Consider the following 20,504-nt stretch of genomic DNA (forward strand, 5'->3'; position numbering starts at 1 on the left):
CCCCGCGCGGTCCCGCTCTGGATTGGTTGGGGTCGGCCATTAGTTGTTCTTTGTTAGGCCGGAGCGGGTTTTCGGTCTGGAGTTTGCACTTCGGAGGGCAGCGGCCTTCGCGGATCGCCATCACCATTACCAGGTGCAGTAGGAGCGACGGTCCGTCAGCGGCCTGGACTGAGCATGAGCGGCGGTGTGTACGGCGGAGGTGAGTCGGCAACAGCGGGAACGCCGAGTGCAGTGCTGTAGGCCCGGCCTGTGGGGTAGCGGTGCATGTGGGAGCGGGAAGAGCAGTGTGAGGTTTGGAGGCGGCTCGGCGCAAAGACCCGAGATTCCCAGGCGCTTCATCTCAGGGACTTGTCTCCACTTTAGTCACTCCTTCATTCAACTCTCACTCACGTTGCTTTGTCTGAAAACATTCTCGTTACTTCTACGTAAACAGGCCCAGAAGCAAAACTTTTGATGTTAGGTTTCTCTTCCCACTGATGCTGTCTCAACTTAGTGTTTTCTGTATCTCAGAACTAAATGTTTAGGGTAATGGGCAGATTTAATGAACACGAAAGGAATGGAATATGTTCAAAGTGAGAAATGCTTTGGCAAGTTTAGGATCCAGGTAAAAACAATGATTGCAGATGCTGGAAACAAGAGTCTAGATTAGTGTGGTGCTGGAAAAGCACAGCAATTCAGGCAGCTTCCGAGGAGCAGGGAAAGTTTCGGGCAAAAACCCTTCATCAGGAATACAGTCAGAGAGCCTGAAGTGTGGAGAGATAAGTTTAGGATCTAGTTGAAATTGATTTCTTGGTGTAGGCGCTTCTCTGTGGTTCTTTGTGATATTCTGGGTAACAAATCTTGCATTTGAATTGAGACTGGGAAGTTAAATTTTATAGGGTATGTAACCATGACAAATTACACAATCATTGATTCAAAGTACATTGGGGATAGAAATTTCCAAAGATTAGTGAGACAGTATTTTCTGGTTTGAGAACCCAAAGCCAGGGCAAACATCTACTCTATTCATCTGTTTATGAATTTTATTTTAGTTTCAACAAATTGTTCCTTATTCCTCTAAATTTTAGGGAAGGCAGGTGTTCTTTTATCGGACAATTCAGCCATTCCCAGGAATTGTTGAAGTTACACTCAATGCATTCTATTCATGGAATCACAAAATGCCCACAGTGTGGAAGCAGGCCATTTGGCCCATCAGGTCTGCAATGATCCTCTGAAGAGCATGCTACCCCTACCCTATCCCTGTAATCCTGCATTTCTATGACTAATCCACCTAGCCTGCACATCCCTAGACACTATGGGAAATTTAACATGGCCAATCCACTTAACCTGCACATCCTATGGACTGTGGGAGGAAACCTGAGTACCCAGAGGAAACCCACACAGACACGGAAAATGTGCAAACTTTGTGCAGCCAGTCACCCGAGGCAGGAATCAAACCTGGGTCCCTGTGTAGCTCCATTATGATAATCAGTGAACTTTTCCTTTTTGATTAAAATATGTTATTACACTAAAAAAAACTTTACAATTAATTTCTGTCATAATGTTTATTGTCATAAAAATGAGCAAGTAACTTTTCATTCAATTGGTTTCTAATGTTTTTTAATTTTGTGGGAATCATTCAAGGCTATCCCAGGAATTGTTATTTCATGTGTCTCTATGTCTGAAAATCTCATTCTTCAGAAGTTTGCAGATGGTAATTTGTGTTCTTCAATTCTGTGCCACTGCATTCAACTCTGAAGAGGAACAGAAAGCATCATAAATGTGTCTGAATTTGATAGGGCATAAAAGAAAAATCCTCACCTCATTTAAATTATGTCTGCATATACACTTCAAGTACAATAACTTGCGGACCTACAGATCAAATGCTGGAAGATTGGACTGGGTACCTTGTCTTTGGCTGGCACAAACATGGGGGCGGAGGGGAACAAGTAGCCTCTTTATGTGCTGTAAATTAATCCTCACCTCATTTAAATTATGTCTGCATATACACTTCAAGTACAATAACTTGCGGACCTACAGATCAAATGCTGGAAGATTTGAGTGGGTACCTTGTCTTTGGCTGGCACAAACATGGGGGGGGCGGAGGGGAACAAGTAGCCTCTTTATGTGCTGTAAATTCTATGATTCTATTTATTTGTTCTCAATGCTTTTTGATATTGTTGGTACTCTTTGCGAGTTAAGCCAAGTTGAATATGATAGCTGTTTCCAAGATTGTTGGCACTTTGCTTCCAGACTTCTGTTTATTAGAAGGAATGAGATAGTGTTCAGGATAAATCTGTGTTTTCTTTTTATTTCCTTTATTCTCTCAGAATCTCTACTAAGTACAGTTCAAAGCAAGAACTGAACAGAACCTGAAACTCCTATTCCTTAGAATAGAACATTATTGTCCTAGTATTTGGCAAATCTAAGCAACCAAATTCTGGCTTCTAATGTAAGCAATTAGTTTTTAAAAAAAGGTTTTATAAAATTGTCTTGGAGTTAAATGGAGGAATGAGGGTGATCATATAACCTGTTCTGAATTCTGCTGATGGCAAGTCTGAATGGCTTGGGAGTTAAAGATTAAAGTGGGATCCAGGTTGTTTTGCTGGAGAGAAAGTATGATCACTGGTCAGTGATTGTCTAATATTGGATAAACTGTTAGTCTGAAGTCATAGGAAGGTTTCAGGAACATCAGGTTTTGTAAACTGTTCTACTTTTAAACTGTCTATTTAGTATCAAGGTAGGATTTAAAGACTAACTGGTTAAAGTTTCTGCCTCAACACAAGACCCATATGATTCACGATGTCATGGAGATGAGCTTTGAGAGGGGATAAGCCCACCGGAAGCTGCTGTATGATTGGCTGAGAGTGTTTTCTTGTAAAATTGCTGCACCTTGCAGACATGGCCCATCTGCCAGAAGTCAGGTGATGGGGGTAACATGTCTATGGTTTATCACAAGGGAATGCTCATCTTTTGCTTGAAGTGACAGTTCCTGAAGATTTAAATGACCCTGGAATATTTGTCTAACTTTGACTGGAGCTAGCAATTTTCAAGATTACTGGTGCTGTAAAAAAGAATTCAATCAGATATTTGAGTCAAAAAGGATATGAAGAGAAGCCAGCCCTCGGGAACTAAGAAATACTTAGGCACATTTTCCTCCTGGAAAAACTCCAATGTAAGGGACAAAGCAAAACAAACAAACAGAACTAAGGAGATTGAATTTTGGTGTTAAACCACGAATGAGGGAAGTTTTTTTTTGTTGTTTAGAGTATAGGTTGCCATCTGAACTAAATGTTTAGTCAATTTTTTTAATGTTCCAGCAAGAGTTTCGACTTGAAATCTTGTGCAATTCCTTTAACATTGCTCACTGGCAAATCTAATTTCTCTCAATTTTGTCTCTGTGGGGAGTGAGACATTAATATTTATATTAATATTTCATTATGACAGGTGAATGTGTAGTTTGTATTGCATGTAGAGTTTTATAAATGTTTTATGCAAAAATGTAAAAATACAGAAACAATAGTAAATCTCAATCATCGCAAGTACATTGAAAGTATTCATTTTCTTCAGTAAGTGTCTCTTCTTTGTGTATTTCTTCAAACTTTGTTGGTATTGTTATGCTTTAAGTAAATATTTTGTCTCCTGTCACTTCAATTTCTCACAGATGAGGTTGGTGCCCTTGTGTTTGACATTGGGTCGTACACAGTCAGGGCTGGCTATGCTGGAGAAGATTGTCCAAAGGTAATTTGACACTGCATCACTTCCATGTGAACAATTGAGGTTTCAAGGCTTTTACTTCAATTGCTTGGAGGGAAGAATAACTGATATTTACAAAACATAGGCAGAAAACCTCCTTATAGACTGAATGGCATCCAGAAAAGCTTGTGGCTAAGTTTGTTTAGATCACATGTGCTCACTCTATTTTACAATATCCTAGATCTTGTAGCATTGTCTGTAATTTTTGTATTTCATTTTACAAGTTTTATAGCCCCTTTTGTTATCTCAGTTGATTCTTGTGTTCTTATGGGCGGCACCCTTCCTTTTACCTAATACTGTAAATAACCTATGTTTAATAACCCAGCCCAAGCTCTAGTACCCTTTGCTTGACATCCTCTGTACCTAGCAGCCACTCATTCACAATTACTACACCTACATACTGTATCAATTCCTCTAGTTCATACTCTCCTTTCGTGTTTCCAGAAAAAGAACCGGCAGAAATTATTGGCTAGTACATCGGAGCAAGGTTGATGAACCTCCCATTAATAAGCAGACACCAAGGGGGTCTTGTAGCTCAGTGGTAGCATCCCTGCCTCTGAGCTGGGAGACTGGTTCAAATCCCACCTGCCCCAAAGGGGTGTCAAAACATGTCCAATCAAGTTAATGAAAAATATGTCAACTACCACCTCCACTCTCAATCTTCTCCCATGATGGTCAGGAACAGTCTCAAATCTGAAGGCTGGAGATTGAATTAATTATCTTCTGGTGTGTCACTCGACTAGATAAACTAGCTGAGCCATCACAAAAACTAGCTTTTGATATGTAAAAATTAGTTCGTGTTTTCTCGGTTTTCTTTATTGCAACAGTTGTACTGATCATGTGCATCTTCAAACGTTGATGGCAGTAGTTCTGGGTTGCTTGCACAGTTTGGGAGCAAATCATATTCTTGCATGTATTTTGATTATTCTGATATGAAATGATGTACTGTTCTAGCAAGTTCTTATTTTGTTAAAGTGAGCATTCAATGTGAAGCTGTTCATGTATAGTAAACAAATATATTAAGTATAATTTTGTGCATATTTTATTTCCAATATTGAATAAACTACTTGAGCTGGAAATATATTTTGAACTCCTAATCCAACATTTTTTAAAGGCAGACTTCCCAACAGCAATTGGGATGCTGTTGGAGAGGGATGATGGAAGTGCACCTATGGAAATAGAAGGAGACAAAGGAAAGTCAAGCGGCACAACTTATTTCATCGACACAAACTCTTTGCGAGTTCCAAGGGAAAATATGGAAGTTATCTCTCCTTTGAAGAATGGAATGAGTATGTCAGCTATTTAATTACTGTTTTTTCCTTGTCAATTTTCTGTTCTCTCCTGACCGTCTCTGTGGATCATTCTCATTGTTGATAGGGTTTCTTTATTAAGTTACCACATATTCATGTGTGATACATGGTAGTCAGTACATGCAGGCTGTTGGATAAAGCTGGGAAGAAGTAAGGATCCTACCATGTCCAATTCTCCCATCACCATGTCCATACAGTAACTCTCCCATGAAAATTACGGCTGAGCAAAATGCCTGGTTGGTTTCCTCTAACTACCTCTGCTAAATGAGGTTAGTAAGGCCACACTGTCATCCTGACTGAGTTAATCTAATTCATTGCGTGTCTGGGTTGATCACTACTATTTATAAAAGTATCGAAAGGGTTGTTTTGCAATTTGTTCATATCCATCACTCCGTGAACAATAAACTAATAACAATTATTTACATAATGTTAAGACTCTTGAGGATAGTGGTTCTCGAACTCATTTTTAAATAGTAAATTTTGATCTCTGTAAATCTTATTCTGTAGGTGTAGAGTCAAATTTAGTCACACCCACAGTGATTAACAGATGTGGATATTACATGCACAACGAACCTTGATAAAAGTTCATTGCTTGTTACAGATAATTAATATATTTATGATTTCATATTGTTTCATATATTGACTAAAATATATGACAAGTGATTCAAAAGAGATTTCTCTGTATCAAGATTTCGTTATGGCGTTTATTTGGTGAAGCAAATGACTTGTAGAAGGATTTAATATTTCTGCCATTCGGCCAATAAGGTTCTGTACGAAGGTCTTCTGTTTTAGCAAAAGTTTTCATGTGAAGTTAAGTTGCAAAACTCATATTGCCTGTTATCTGTTATATTGAGAACTACCACTCATTCAATATGTTTGCTATTGCTTGGTCCACTATTCTCCACATTTCCTTTACCTTCTGGGTAGATAATTCTTGCAAAGTCATAGAGTCATAGAGATGTACAGCATGGAAACAGACACTTCGGTGCAACCCGTCCATGCCGGCCAGATATCCCAACCCAATCTAGTCCCACCTGCCAGCACCTGGCCCATATCCCTCCAAACCCTTCCTATTCATATACCTATCCAAATGCCTCTTAAATGTTGCAATTGTACCAGCTGCCACCACTTCCTCTGGCAGCTCATTCCATACACGTACACTCTCTCCATGAAAAAGTTTCCCCGTAGGCCTCTTTTATATCTTTCCCCCTCACCCTAAACCTATGCCCTCTAGTTCTGGACTCCCTGATCCCAGGGAAAAGACTTTGCCTATTTACTCTATCCATGCTCCTCATAATTTTGTAAACCTTTATAAGGTCACCCCTCAGCCTCCGACGCTCCAGGGAAAACAGCCCCAGCCTGTTCAGCCTCTCCCTATAGCTCAAATCCTCCAACCCTGGCAACATCCTTGTAAATCTTTTCTGAACCCTTTCAAGTTTTGCAACATCTTTCCGATAGGAAGGAGACCAGAACTGCACGCAATATTCCAACAGTGGCCTAACCAATATCCTGTATAGCCGCAACATGACCTCCCAACTCCTGTACTCCATACTCTGACCAATAAAGGAAAGCATACCAGACGCCGCCTTCACAATCCTATCTACCTGTGACTCCATTTTCAAGGATCAATGAACCTGCACTCCAAGGTCTCTTTGTTCAGCAACACTCCCTAGGACCTTACCACTAAGTGTATAAGTCCTGCTAAGATTTGCTTTCCCAAAATGCAGCACCTCTCACTTATCTGAACTTGCTGTTAAGTTCTGTCACTGAACATAAGTCTGCAGTGACCAAAAAAATACTAACTTCAAATCAAATTGGTATTTAGTTGAAACCTTGCCCAGCTCTGCTTCTCTGGCCTCGTTCACCGTATATGGTTCCTTCAAAAGATATCTATTTCATCAGACACTTCAACGTGATTTTAAAATAAAAATTTTCATTGCTCCATGAGCATCAGCTCAAAGTGAACTGAACACTGAGTTGAAATGTTACATTGCAACCTCTATCTCAGTTTTGTTTGCTTTTCCCATGCTGGTTTGACTTTTCCTGTTTTTGGACAGCAGCAGTTTGTTGTCCTGCTGTTCATGTTGGCCTTTAAGACATATCCTTTCTGTTTTCCTTAATTGTACCTACCAATTCTCATTATCTTTTGTTGTATGCCTATTGTCATTTAATCTTTTCTGTCTTCCATCCTATCACAAATATTAATTTTATGTGACCACTTCAACCCCTGCCAAACCACAACCGTCTCCACCTATCCCTCTACGTTTTGCATATTGCTCCTCATCTTCATCTTAACTTCTTGTTGTTGGCTTAGTTGGTTAAGCTCAATTGGTCCCAGTCACAAACCTGTTGTTTAACTTTGGCAGCTTGAGCATATAGTCGAGACTGACTCTACTGCAGTACTGATGGAGTGCTGCAGTTTTGGAGATGCCATCTTTCAAATGAGACTTAAACTGAGGTTCTGTCTGCTCTATTAGGCAGACATAAGATTCCATGACATTATTTCAAAGAGCAGGGGAGTCATAATTTACTCCTCAAATAGTTCAAAATTTGGTGTTTGTGGAAGCTTAACAACATGTGCAAATTGTGTTTCATTGCTGAGAATTTAGCAGTACCGATGCCCCAGAATTACTGAACAGGCTTGAAAGCTGTGGTGAAAGGGTTAAAATTGTGTCCCAATACATGTGTGAATCTAACCGAAATGTAGGTGTTGCTTAGTCCCGTGTGAATCTTCTTATCTGTATGTAACCAGAATGGAATGTGTTTTTTAGCCTTGCTCTGCTGTTCACATGAATGTTTATATCTGGAAAAGAGTATATCAGCTGGAAAAGTCTCCAGTTCGGTGAGTCTGCTCCGGGGTTGCGTTTAACCGCCGAGCGTGGGTTGTTGTCAACCGCTCTACGAGAACTGACGGCTCGCAGTTCCGGTAACACGTAGAGTGAGTATAAACCAGACCCGTTGTAAGTACGAGTCCTGGTTGTGGCGACGCTGCGGGGAATAAAACACTTATATTCTAGCAGACTCGCCTCTTGGCTGTTTGTTCTGTGTCAGACTACTTTCCTGCGAGCCTGGTCCTTGACCTTGAGAATTTTTTAAAACAAAAGCACTTTGAAAGAAGTTAATGCCATGATAGGCAAACACTCTGTCACCTCTGCAACAAATTGCAAGACCCCCATTCCTTCTAATTAAATTAATGTAACTCTGGATAAAACATGATTTACATTCTCCGTCATTATATAGTTACTGAAACTAAATCTAGTGTTGCGGTCTATAGCTTTATAAGAATTTTATTTCTGGGCATTCCATTATTTTGAATTTATTAATCTTTAAATTCCAAGCATTTTTGTTAATTTTTACAACTGCACACTTAATTTGTAAAGTATTCATAATCTGATCTATGAATCTATGTACTTCATATATTTTTAGCTTGCACCTGTAAGATTGATTGAAGGTAAATTTATTTTTAAAATTGTTATACAACTGAAAACATGTTAACTTCTTTTTGTATTTATAGTTGAAGACTGGGACAGTTTTCAAGCAATTCTAGATCACACATACAAGAATCACATAAAATCTGAAGCTGGTCTACATCCTGTTTTGATGTCAGAGGCCCCAGTGAGTTTTTGATTGCCGTACAAAATGTTTTTGTTTCTGTGTTTTCGATTTGTGTAGCATAATATCTAACATTTCAAATGTTTCTGGATAAAAATATCACTGAAGTTTGTATGAATTTGTATTTTGGTATGGTCATTTCTGTGGTAGGATGGAAGTCCTGCATGGTGGCTCAGTGGTTAGCACTATTGGCACACAGCGCCAGGGCCCTGGGTTTGATTCCAGCCTCAGGTGACTGTTTTGTTTGTGTGGAGTTTGTATTTCACCCTGTGTCTGCATGGGTTTCCTCCGGGTGCTGCAGTTTCCTCCCACAGTCCAAAGATGTGTAGATGAATTGGCCATGCTAAATTGCCCATAGTATTCAGGGATGTGTAGGTTAGGTGCATTAGTCATGGGAAATGTAAGTAATAGGGTAGGGGAATGGGTCTGGGTGTGATGCACTTGAAGGTCGATGTGGACTTGTTGGGCCAAATGGCTTGTTTCCACAGTGTCGGGATTCTATATAATTCTATTCTTTTTATTTTTGCATGTTGTCTTGAATTCAAGTGTATAAGACCAAGGCAAAGTTTACTTTGGGAGAGGGAAAGGAAAATGATGGATTACTCATGTGGCCATGTACCTCTGAGCAGTTGGCTTAAGTGATGCTGGCTGAAGTTGAGGTCTGCCAACTACACTGAGAGACTTAATACCTGACAGAGGAAAAGCACTGTTAGTTTGTTTAAAACAGTTAGTTGCCTCTGTGTATTCTTCTTAGTATCTCACCATTTGTTGAATTTATCCACTAAGTGACTGCAAATACAAGACTTAATGATCTTCACTCCAAAAATTAATTTTACGCACCCAGTTTCAGATTTTAATATTTTCACTGCACAAATTTACAGAATTGGCATTTTTGGGCAAATTACTTATTTTGTAAAATCTTTTGTTTCTTTATCCATTTAATCTGTGCATTGTTTGTGGTGTATATGTTTTAGCCAGTAATTATTTGACGTTTTTCTGTTGCATTCACAGTGGAATACAAGGGCAAAGAGGGAGCGGCTTACTGAGTTGATGTTTGAACATTATAATATTCCAGCTTTTTTCCTGTGTAAAACAGCTGTGCTCACAGCGTATCCTTTACTGAATCCATTTTTCCACTGCATACTTGGTACTGAAATCGATTTGGTTTACTCCTTCTGCTTGGAATTCTGCATTGTTGGAAAACTTTTGTTAGCTGTTTTCAGTCACTTTTTAAGTAACACAACCTTGTTAAATATCACATTTTAGTCTCCATGTAAGGTCATCACTATAATTTAGATGAAGCACCCTGTACCCATGCAGAGCTTTGGAACACTTTGTTAGAATGCCAAGATCAATGCCTGCCTGCCAGGGAACCTTCTCTAGATGAACTGTTACAATTACAATCTGGATATATGATGTTTATTAATCCATAATTATATTAAAAGTAAGACAGGTGAGTTAAGGGCATGGATTGATGCATGGAATTGTGATGTTGTTTCCATCCCAAAGACATGGTTGAGGGAAAGGCAGGACTAATAACTCCACATTCTTTGATATCAATCTCCAGGGAGGATAGGTGAGGGTATGGGAGAAGACTGGTGTGTATTATAAATTAGAGAGTCAGTTACTGCAGTAAAGAGGGATGAAATCGTTAAATGAGGCATTGGAAAGAGTTTGAGATGGATCACCCACTCAACACTTCTGGCTGAAGATAATGGGTGCAAGTTGTAGAGGATGGGCTACTTATGGGATTGTCTTCACTTCCAGTGAGCTGTATAATTGTCAACCACCATTCACAACTGAATGTAGCAGGACCACAGAGCTTGGGTTTGATCTGTAATCTTGTATTTATAGCTTCACTAGTTCATGGCTCATTTTTAGGTATGTCTGATGCTCTACCTGGCATGTTTTCCTGTATACTTCATTAAACCCAGGTTGATCTCTTAAATCAATGTTAAAATTGTGTGGAATGTTTGCTGGGATTTGAGCTTATAGGTTGTGGTAGAATGCAACTCAGCTGTTGCCCACAAACCTCACAGATGCCTGGTTATAAGATGCTGGATCTGTTCAAAATTTATTCTATTTAGTACAGTAGTAGTGGCACACAACATGCTCGGGGTTATCTTTCATGCAAAGAGAGTACTTGTGGGGATGTTCTATATGGTAGCTGCTTCTGATGACTGTTTTGGACAGGTGTGTCTGATGAGCAAATATAGTGAGGACAAAGTCAAGTATATTTCTCCCTCCTATTCCCTAACCACCTACCGCAGATGTAAGCTTGCAGGTGTGTCCTTTCCTGACTAAGCTGGCTGAATCCTACTAGGGGCTGCTGCCAAAATAGACTTGATGGACATTGAAGTTCCCCAACCAGAGTGCATTTTGTGCCCAAAGCACCCTCTGTGCTTCCTCCAAGTGGCGTGGAGATTTAATGACTTGTCAACTGAAAGTGGTAATCAGTAAGAGGCTTTCTTTCCTTCTTTGACCTGATGCCGCAAGATTTAATGGTGCCTGGAGTTAACGTTGAGGACTCTTGAAACAACTTCCTCTCAACTGTATACTGCCATGCCATCACATCTGGATTGGTCCTGCCAGTGGGATAGGACTTAACCAGAGATGGTGATCTGGAATATTGTTTGTAATGTATTCAGTGAGTATAGCTGTTGCTCAACTAGTCTTGGGGTAGCCCTTCAAGTTTTGGCACAGATATTGGTGAGGAGCACTTTTCAGGGTTGACAGGGCTATGTTTGCCATTTTCTATTCTGGTGCCTAGGTCAATGCCATGTGGTCTGTTAATTTCATTCTTTTGTTTCAACATCATAGAAGTTAAACACAACTGAATTTCCTGCTAAGCTGTTTCAGGCACCAGTTGAGTCAACCACACTGCTGTGGGTCTGAAATAACTTAAAGGCCAGACTAGGTAACAATGGCACATTTCCTTTCCTAAAGAATATTATTGAACCAGGTGGATTTTTGAGACTGTTGATAGTGGTTACATGGTCACCATGTGGCTAGCCTTTAATTTCTGATCAATTTTTTTTGCTAGGCCTTTGAGGAGGGGGGGGGTCAACTAAGTTAATCTTGAAGCAAAACCTGTGGAATCTTACAGAAAGTAAATTTCTCAAAATGGAACCTTAAAGTGATGACTACCAGGATAATGAAAATGCTTGAATGCATTTTTAAAAAAAGAAAACTATCTGTCACCGATAACTGTCATCACAAATAATAAAAATGTGGATACCGCTCCTCCGTACCTCTCCTTTATGCCCTGAAGGACCTTTGTGCCATCTTCAGTTTACTAAAGACAACAGGGACGATAAAGATGGGGTCTTGTAAGTACATAGATCTGTGGGCAGAAAATCAATTGTTGACAAGGGGTAACTGTGGATAATAACCTTTATTACAATGAAATTTCATTTTGTTTCCAACTTAATATCTCTTCAAATGGAAGGATCAGTAATAGGTAGGTGTATTATCTAGGAATTAGCAACATTTTAATTTATAATCAAAATGGTTTTGTCTTCGCATCTTTTGTTGGAGTAGTATTTTGCAAAAGTGATTGACATCTGGTGTCTCATTGAAGTGCCTATATCTTATTGAATGTGGAAAGTTTCAAGCAATTTGAATGAAGATTGATGGTAAACTGATGTTTAACTTGATCAATGGTGAATGTTCCTTTATATTCCTCCCTCTCCAAATTAATGCCAGGAGACCAAACCAGTTATGGAACTTGGCTGTTGTTTCGGTTGAGATAAGTTGGCTTACACCAGATCAGTGATTAGATGTGGAGCTGTACTGGATTTAAATGTTTCAGTATCTCCCCATGGCGTGCAGTTAATCACTAACGCATGAGAATTGCTGCTTGTATTTGTTTTGATAATATTGTTTAGATTTTTAATGAAAATACCAGCTATTTTAAGTTTGCAGTGTAGGATGGTTTGACTTTACACATCAGTTACATAATTTCCCTTCACATTTTGTGTCAGATTTGCAAATGGCCGCTCCACAGGCTTGGTGTTAGATAGTGGAGCCACGCACACCACGGCTATTCCAGTACATGACGGATATGTTCTTCAACAAAGTAAGAAAAAATGTACACCCTGAAATTGAAATGCAGCTGAATGGTTGTTAATTGACTAATTTCAAGAAACTTTTCAGCAAGAAGTAGATTTTAAAATAACTTTTTAAAAACCTGTTCTCTTTTGCTCCTACGTATTCTCTTGCGTGCTCTGAGTTATCAGATTACTTATTCCTTGTACAATTCTATCTGCTCAGTTTGGTTTTGTTCCTCTTTGCTGCTTTATCTGAAACCTTAAATCATAAGACTGTTTTAAAACAATCTTAATGTGTGCTTTTATGTGCATGATATTCTATGGAAAACAAATGTTGACTTTCTCTTTATATCTAATCAAAGTATTTTTGTTCTCTGACATTTTAGGCATTGTTAAGTCACCACTTGCAGGAGACTTCATCTCCATGCAGTGCAGGGAACTATTTCAAGAATTAAATGTGGAAATAATCCCACCTTATATGATTGCATCAAAGGTAAGGAAAAACCAAAGGATTTTTTAAAAAAGTTTATAACCAGTGGAGTTTATAGTTGGAACACATTAATGTTTGAAACAATTATTCTCTTTGTCTATTTGGAGTGCCAGATGAAAATAAATTAGAAATACACGTGTTTTATTTTTCAGTTTGTGAAAATCCTGTATGCTCGTTTCAAATTATGATTTAGCATAAATATTCTACGTCCTTTTACTTAGTGAAGATCCTACTGCTTTCTACAACTAATGCGAGCACGTGAGTTTAATACTTCTCCCAAGATGCAGGTCTTTTTATTCACACTAAACAAGTGTGATTTGTCAGTGTGTAATTAATAAAATTCAGAACTCCATTGGACACTTAATGACCACGACCGAACCTATTGTTTGGACTGATGGAGGAGTGGACCAGGGTGTGACAGGTGGAATGGTCCATGTGAAATGTTAACTTTTCGAGAGAGGGGAATGATGTGCTTGGTGAGTCGTATTTTACTGGAGCTGGTGGAAATGGTAGAGTATGATCTTTTGAGTGCAAAGATTGGTGGGGTGGAAGGTGAGGACAAGGGGAAGCCTGCCGTTCTGGGAGAGAACAAAAGTGCAGGAAGTGATTTTTGATACTGTTGAGGGCACTATCGACCAAGATGGACGGCCTTGGTTGAGGACAAGAAATGAGTCCAAGGCATTTTGGGGGGGGAGAATGAGCATCATCAGAACAGATGCAATGGCGACTGAGAAATTGGGATAATGGAATGGGGTCCTTGTCGGAAGCAGGATGTGAAGAAGTCAAGGCAGTTATAGGAGTCAGTAGGTAGGCTTGAAATGGATATTAATGGAGAGCCTGTGTCCAGAAATTGAGTTGGTATTGAGATGAACCACAAAGGTGAGAACAAAGTGGAAATTGGAAGTAAATTCAAGGTGAATTTTTCCAATTCTGGGTGAGAGTTGGAAGCTGCACCATTAAAATTATTAATGTACTGATGAAAGTGCTGTGGGAGAGGGCCTGGAACTCTGTTTTGAGTAGGACTAGTGGGAATGGACATGTGGCGAAGTGTGCAAATCCTCTACATGTTGGAAAAATTCTGCCTGTTGTAGGGTAGTGGCAATACTGCAAGCTGGATGAACAGCTAATTTTTCATGTCTGCACATATTAGTCCTTATTGGCTTTAAAATCTATTTTTGATAAAGGCGAAACTTTGTGAGGAGGGCATAATAAAAATAAAAGAAAATTTCAAGCCAATAAGATGATCACTGATGATTTCTTTTTAAAATACACATTACTTACAATTGGGAGAATGCGTACATTCATCACATAACTAGAAATGTGTAGTAATACTCCAATGCTTGTTCAGGAAAAAGCTTTCCCTAGTTTAATACAAGTTTATGACTGAGAAAATATAACATTTCATTTCCTTGCTGCACTGTTCTCAATTGATGCAGCAATTTAGTGACTGGAGTACTGGACATTACAATTTAGTGACTGGACATTAGACAGTTATGTGATGAATGTACGCATTCTCCCAATTGTAAGTAATGTGTATTTTAAAAAGAAATCATCAGTGATCATCTTATTGGCTTGAAATTTTCTTTTATTTTTATTATGCATCTCCTAACAAAGTTTCGCCTTTATCAAAAATAGATTTTAAAGCTATTGGGGGGGACAAAAAAGTTCATCAAGCAATAAAAAGACATTAGACTGAATTTTACCACATGTCGGAAAGCAGGGAGCTCTGAGCTTAATGGATGGCTAGCCTGTCCCCATCTTGCCCATCTGTGATCAGTCTCCGATATTATGATGGATGTGTATGGTTCCTTGCAACCAGCCCACCTTTGGACTTGAGGTTCCTGATTGTATGATTAAATGCCACTTATTCTTTTTGTCTCTGCTGTGTGGTTGGGGTAGGCAGGAAGGCGGACAGCTTGCACCACATGGGCTGCTATTGTGCAGGGAGTGGGGCAAGTAATTTTGGGTTTCCTTGTGTCCAATGGAGGCACACTTTTCAGTTACACATCCCCTTAAGCCTGTTTTCCCCAATGCCTCTTTCATTATTACATTCTTCCTGGTCTGAAACCCTTTCCTTGTTGATTGAATGACAATGTTTTCTGTTGTCTGTCTGTCCTGTGGCTGAAACTGCCTCTGTTGGTTGTATTAAAAACTAACGTCTTTCATTTTTTTCCTTGAAGGTTAGAATCAGGAAGCTTTGCTACAGAGAAATTATTCTTAATTTTTTCTTTTGTACAGTCTGAATTAACTGAAGACTTATTAATTCATTTAATCTCCATCACTCAGTGAGCCCATTGTTGATCTTCTACTTCAGCGTCATTTTCCTGTTCTATTCCCATATCCTTTCATGTCACTATATTGAGGAATGTAGTGAAAGTACAATAACATAACGCTGGAAGGTCAGCTTTGTTCTAGGCGAATGACCAAGCAATCTCAAGGGGCAAAATAGTCTACTAATGCACCTCTTCACAATGCTGACCTGCCAAAAGTCTTTTGTTTTGCTGTTTTGTGGCCAAGTCATTGTGAGTAATATGACCTCAAGATATCCATGTCTAGAATAAATTGAAGGTTATTAGCAATGTTTGAAGCTTTTTAATGGACTTCTCTTGGGGTAGAGAACAAATATAGTCATTTTATTGGCTGAGCATAGATTTCCTTTTTGCCAAAGCACTTTAAATACCTTAATGTAAATGATATATAGTACCTAATTCTGCTTTTCACCTGCCTAAAGGAACTTCCTAAAGGTATCTTATTTCTTCTGTTATCTAAAAAAGAGATTTTACAGATTTTGCATAAGGAGTCTTGCCTTTTTACTTGATTATAAATGAACAAGCTATTTTTGTTCTATGGTTTCAAAATTGATCTTCCACTACAGCAGTCAGAAGTTTGTATGCAATTCAAATTCAGAAACTTACTTTATTCCTCATAACAGCAATATGGAAAATTGAACATGCACACACTAGATTTTATTTGTTCAACTTTAATTAGCTATATTATTTAGTGATTTGTTTTTAAAAATTTGTGCCTTAGTAAATATAAAATTAGTATTCCTACATTTTGAGTCAATACTTTGATTCTCAAAACCATGGATATATGCAATGCAGAATGAAATTATTTGTCCATAGACCTATACTGGTTTTATGTGGTATGTAGAACTGAATTAATTAAGAAGTAAGGTAGTCATCTTTGTGGTGAAATTGTGTTTCCTGCAGCATATCTGATTTGTGCACCACTTTGTAACTCCATAGATCACTGTTTTCCAGTTTTCTCCTTTTATTTTCTGAAGATAATGTTAATAAATGATAGCTGGTCCATGGTCTAGTCCTAAATGTACAACTTGCAGCAAAGATCAGTAAATGACACCAAGAGTGGGAATCCTGGATGACTTTAAGTATCTTTGGTCTATGTTACTGAAATGTACTCCAGTCACTAAATTGCTGCATCAATTGAGAACAGTGCAGCAAGGAAATGAAATGTTATATTTTCTCAGTCATAAACTTGTATTAAACTAGGGAAAGCTTTTTCCTGAACAAGCATTGGAGTATTACTACACATTTCTAGTTATGTGATGAATGTACGCATTCTCCCAATTGTAAGTAATGTGTATTTTAAAAAGAAATCATCAGTGATCATCTTATTGGCTTGAAATTTTCTTTTATTTTTATTATGCATCTAAAATTGAAACTGCAGTGAAAAATAGAAATAAGTAATATTTAATTTTCTATTGCTGTTCTCTTAGGAATCAGTGCGTGAGGGATCACCTCCTAATTGGAAGAAGAAAGAGAAACTACCTCAGGTCACACGATCCTGGCACAACTACATGTGCAATGTAAGTAATAACAACCATGTCCATAGGATGTAGCAAATGAGAAACATTTTCTTAAGTTACCTCTAAAGTATTGAATTTTGAATTCAATTGATTTAAATATAAGCAATCATCCTGTCATGTTCGCTCAATGTGAGTTGGACTACCTGCTATCTTGTATGAAACATCCATTTAGTTTCATGAATAACATTTATTTTTGAGATATTAATGTCCAAAATAAGAGTAGAAAAATTTGTAGGTTGGTGTTAGACTTGCGAGCACCAGTAGTTGAAGTTGAGTGACCTTGTGATTGATAATCCTGAGGGTATTTCTGCATTTTTGGAAGCTTGTCATCGAGTCATAGAGATGTACAGAATGGAAACAGACCCTTCAGTCCAACCTGTATGCCGGCCAGATATCCCAACCCAATCTAGTCCCAGCAGCCAGCCCACATCCCTCCAAACGCTTCCTATTCATATACCCTTCCAGATGCCCCTTAAATATTGTAATTGTACTAGCCTCCACCATTTCCTCCAGCAGCTCATTCCATACACGTACCACCCTCTGCGTGAATACATTGCCCCTTGGGTCTGTTATATCTTTTCCCCCCTCACCCTAAACCTATGCCCTCTAGTTCTGGACTCCCTCACCCCAGGGAAAAGGCTTTGTCTATTTATCCTATCCATTGTCTTTGGATAAAAGAGTGAAGAGGATGGGAATCACTTGGGTTGAAGGAATGAAAATGAGTTCAGGATTATCATATACTAAAGAATGGATTTCCTTCAGACGTCAACAATGGTGCAAAGTCTTTGGCTCGCTACCAGAGGGTTGATTTTGGCTCTGGTAGTGGAGAGGAATGTGATAATTCTTGAGTGATTTCCTAGCAATGATCCGTAGAGTCTTACAAATGTAAGTGCACCATTGATAACGCCCTTGGATGCAGTGGCAGTGATACCGCTCTTAAATTTCTCCCAAATCAATGCTGAGGAAAGTCTTCCAATACATCCTGCAAATGCTCAAGTTGAGGCTTTTGGCAGTGGGTTTGGGATCTGATTAAGGTGCTTGAAAGTTGCATTTGGGCCCGGTTACCCACTGGCAGGACGTAGCAGTTGTGGGAAAGGGATGGGGAGCATTCCACATCAGGTTAGAGACCCATCCTAAGAAGGATTTGAAGACAGAGAATAATGTTGCCAATCGAAGGTTGGCAACCAATTCCCACATTAGAATTGAGTAATGAAATTGAAAAGGTAAGGCTGGTCATGACAGTCAATGTGTAATTTTTTTCAGTTCCTGTAACTTTCTAAAATAGTTTTGCATAATTATTTATGGGATTATAAATTTGCAGGAAGTGATTCAGGATTTCCAAGCTTCAGTGCTCCAGGTGTCTGATTCTTCATATGATGAACAGTAAGTGGCAGAAAGCTGAACAATTAAGTCAATTCTTTCAGGATTTCAGTATTGTAATTTGGGTTTCTTTTGTGTGGTGAAAGTATGGTATTCTCTCCCTTTTTTGTCTCCACAGAGTGGCTGCCCAAATGCCCAGCGTTCATTATGAATTTCCTAATGGCTATAACTGTGATTTTGGTGCTGAACGACTAAGAATTCCAGAAGGCTTGTTTGATCCTTCCAATGTCAAGGTACTGAACTGAGTGGAAAGAGAAAGAAACTTTTTGTGAAGAGCTTCAGTGGATTTAATTTGATCAGACAAAACCACAGTAATTTAAAATATGCTGTTAGTGGATTAGTTTGATTCTAGAATTGAATGTTTTAAAATCGGTTGTGGGTAAGGAACTGGCCTTGCCTGTTAGCCATGATGCAATCTTCAATTGCAAACTCCATAAATACTTATCTTTTTAATTATGTGTCTTTCTCTTTTTTAATTAGTTACACTTATTCTCAGTCAAATCTATAATTCTAACCAAATACTACAATTGTAACTAGTTTCTGCATGTCTCCTTGTAGCAAAAGTCACAGGTTTGTATTCAGAAAGCAAGTAGGGGCAAGAGGTCTAAGTGTCCAATCTGGCTGTTGGCCCATGATGGTGACAATTTGAGTTAAAGTTTCAAGGGTCCATTATCAGCATTTCCCTAAGCAGTTTGGTATAGACAGGGGACTGTGAGCACTACTCTTTGCATACTGAGTCTTTGATTGAAACCATAGATATATCAGAATCCCTACAGTGTGGAAACAGGCCAGTTGGCCCAACCAATCCACACTGACCTTCTGAAGATTAACCCCTCTGACCCATTCCCCCACGCTATTACTCTAGATTTACCCCTGATCAATGCACCTACCCTACAGTGTGGAAACAGGCCAGTTGGCCCAACCAATCCACACTGACCTTCTGAAGATTAACCCCTCTGACCCATTCCCCCCGCTATTACTCTAGATTTACCCCTGATCAATGCACCTAACCTACACACCCCTGAACACTATGGGCAATTTAGCATGGCCAGTTCATTCTCCCTACACATCTTTGGATTGTGGAAGGAAACCGGAGCATCTGGAGGAAACCCACACAGACACTGAGAGAATGTGCAAACTCCACACAGTCGCTCAAGGCTGGAATTGAACCTTGGGTCCCTTCGAGCAGTCACATCCCCAAAGACATTTTAAGACCTCACTGACATTGTTCATCTGGAATGTGTATCTCATGTTGACCTCCTGCTAAATATCCCTTGAATGACCTTTTCACAGAGGGACATTACTACTGCTCTACTACCACAGAGCCCTGGCAGTGTTGCTTTTTTTTTTCCTTTTGTATCTGAAAATGTTATCACACAAGTATAGAATTTTCCCATCACCAAATCACTGTGATTTACTTTGCTTTTGACTATTAACAACCACCACCAACCACCCATGCAGAGCCAATTAGAAGTTTAAATGCAAAGCCCTAATTGCAACACAATCTGTCAAAGTGAGGGAGATGTAGGGAGAACAAGAAGGGAGTAAGTCAAAATGGAGTTAGATGGGGAAATAAAACACTGTAGTCTGTGCAGTGCCACCTCTCTCCACAGGCATTGATGGGCACTGAGTGCTCCCTCTCCAAGGACACCTGGACACACACATTACTACAGAAGAGGGGCAGGTAGTTGGCAGTTGTGATCCTGTCCACATTGCGCTGTCTGGGTCTGTTTGTAGCCAGCTTAGCCAGGCCCTGGAGAAGCCCCACAAGGGGGTCCTCCAATCTGCCCACACCCTTGAAAACCAGATGCCCAAAGATCAGGAATGCAACAAGTTTTTCAAATAACTTAAAAAGGGTGTGCAAATGGCCATAATCAATCTAAACACTGATTCCATAGTACCACAAGCAACAGCCAGGTACAGGCCTGTTGCTCCAGCGCCATCCATTTTCATGGCTAGTTGATTCAGCAGGCGAATTCCGGCTTCCAGGACCAATGTCCTGCTCCACCATGGATTTTCTTTGTAATATATTTTGTAATTGGCCTGTTCAGAGATGTTATGACATGTCCCTGGAGCAGGTGGGACTTAAATCCAGGTTT

General features: G+C 39.3%; 1 protein-coding gene across 1 annotated transcript in view; it reads left to right on the forward strand.

The window, feature by feature from the left end:
- actl6a (actin-like 6A) overlaps window positions 1–20,504 on the forward strand; it is a 26,803-nt gene continuing 6,299 nt past the window's right edge. The window contains exons 1-10 of the mRNA XM_043702236.1: window positions 1–199; window positions 3,644–3,720; window positions 4,850–5,024; window positions 8,560–8,660; window positions 9,669–9,766; window positions 12,641–12,735; window positions 13,093–13,199; window positions 16,936–17,025; window positions 18,347–18,408; window positions 18,524–18,638. Of these exons, the coding sequence (XP_043558171.1) occupies window positions 175–199; window positions 3,644–3,720; window positions 4,850–5,024; window positions 8,560–8,660; window positions 9,669–9,766; window positions 12,641–12,735; window positions 13,093–13,199; window positions 16,936–17,025; window positions 18,347–18,408; window positions 18,524–18,638 (945 nt within the window). The 5' untranslated portion in view covers window positions 1–174. The remainder of the gene's footprint in view (window positions 200–3,643; window positions 3,721–4,849; window positions 5,025–8,559; window positions 8,661–9,668; window positions 9,767–12,640; window positions 12,736–13,092; window positions 13,200–16,935; window positions 17,026–18,346; window positions 18,409–18,523; window positions 18,639–20,504) is intronic.

The sequence above is a fragment of the Chiloscyllium plagiosum genome, chromosome 13 (genome assembly GCF_004010195.1).
Source record: "Chiloscyllium plagiosum isolate BGI_BamShark_2017 chromosome 13, ASM401019v2, whole genome shotgun sequence".
NCBI lineage: Eukaryota > Metazoa > Chordata > Chondrichthyes > Orectolobiformes > Hemiscylliidae > Chiloscyllium > Chiloscyllium plagiosum.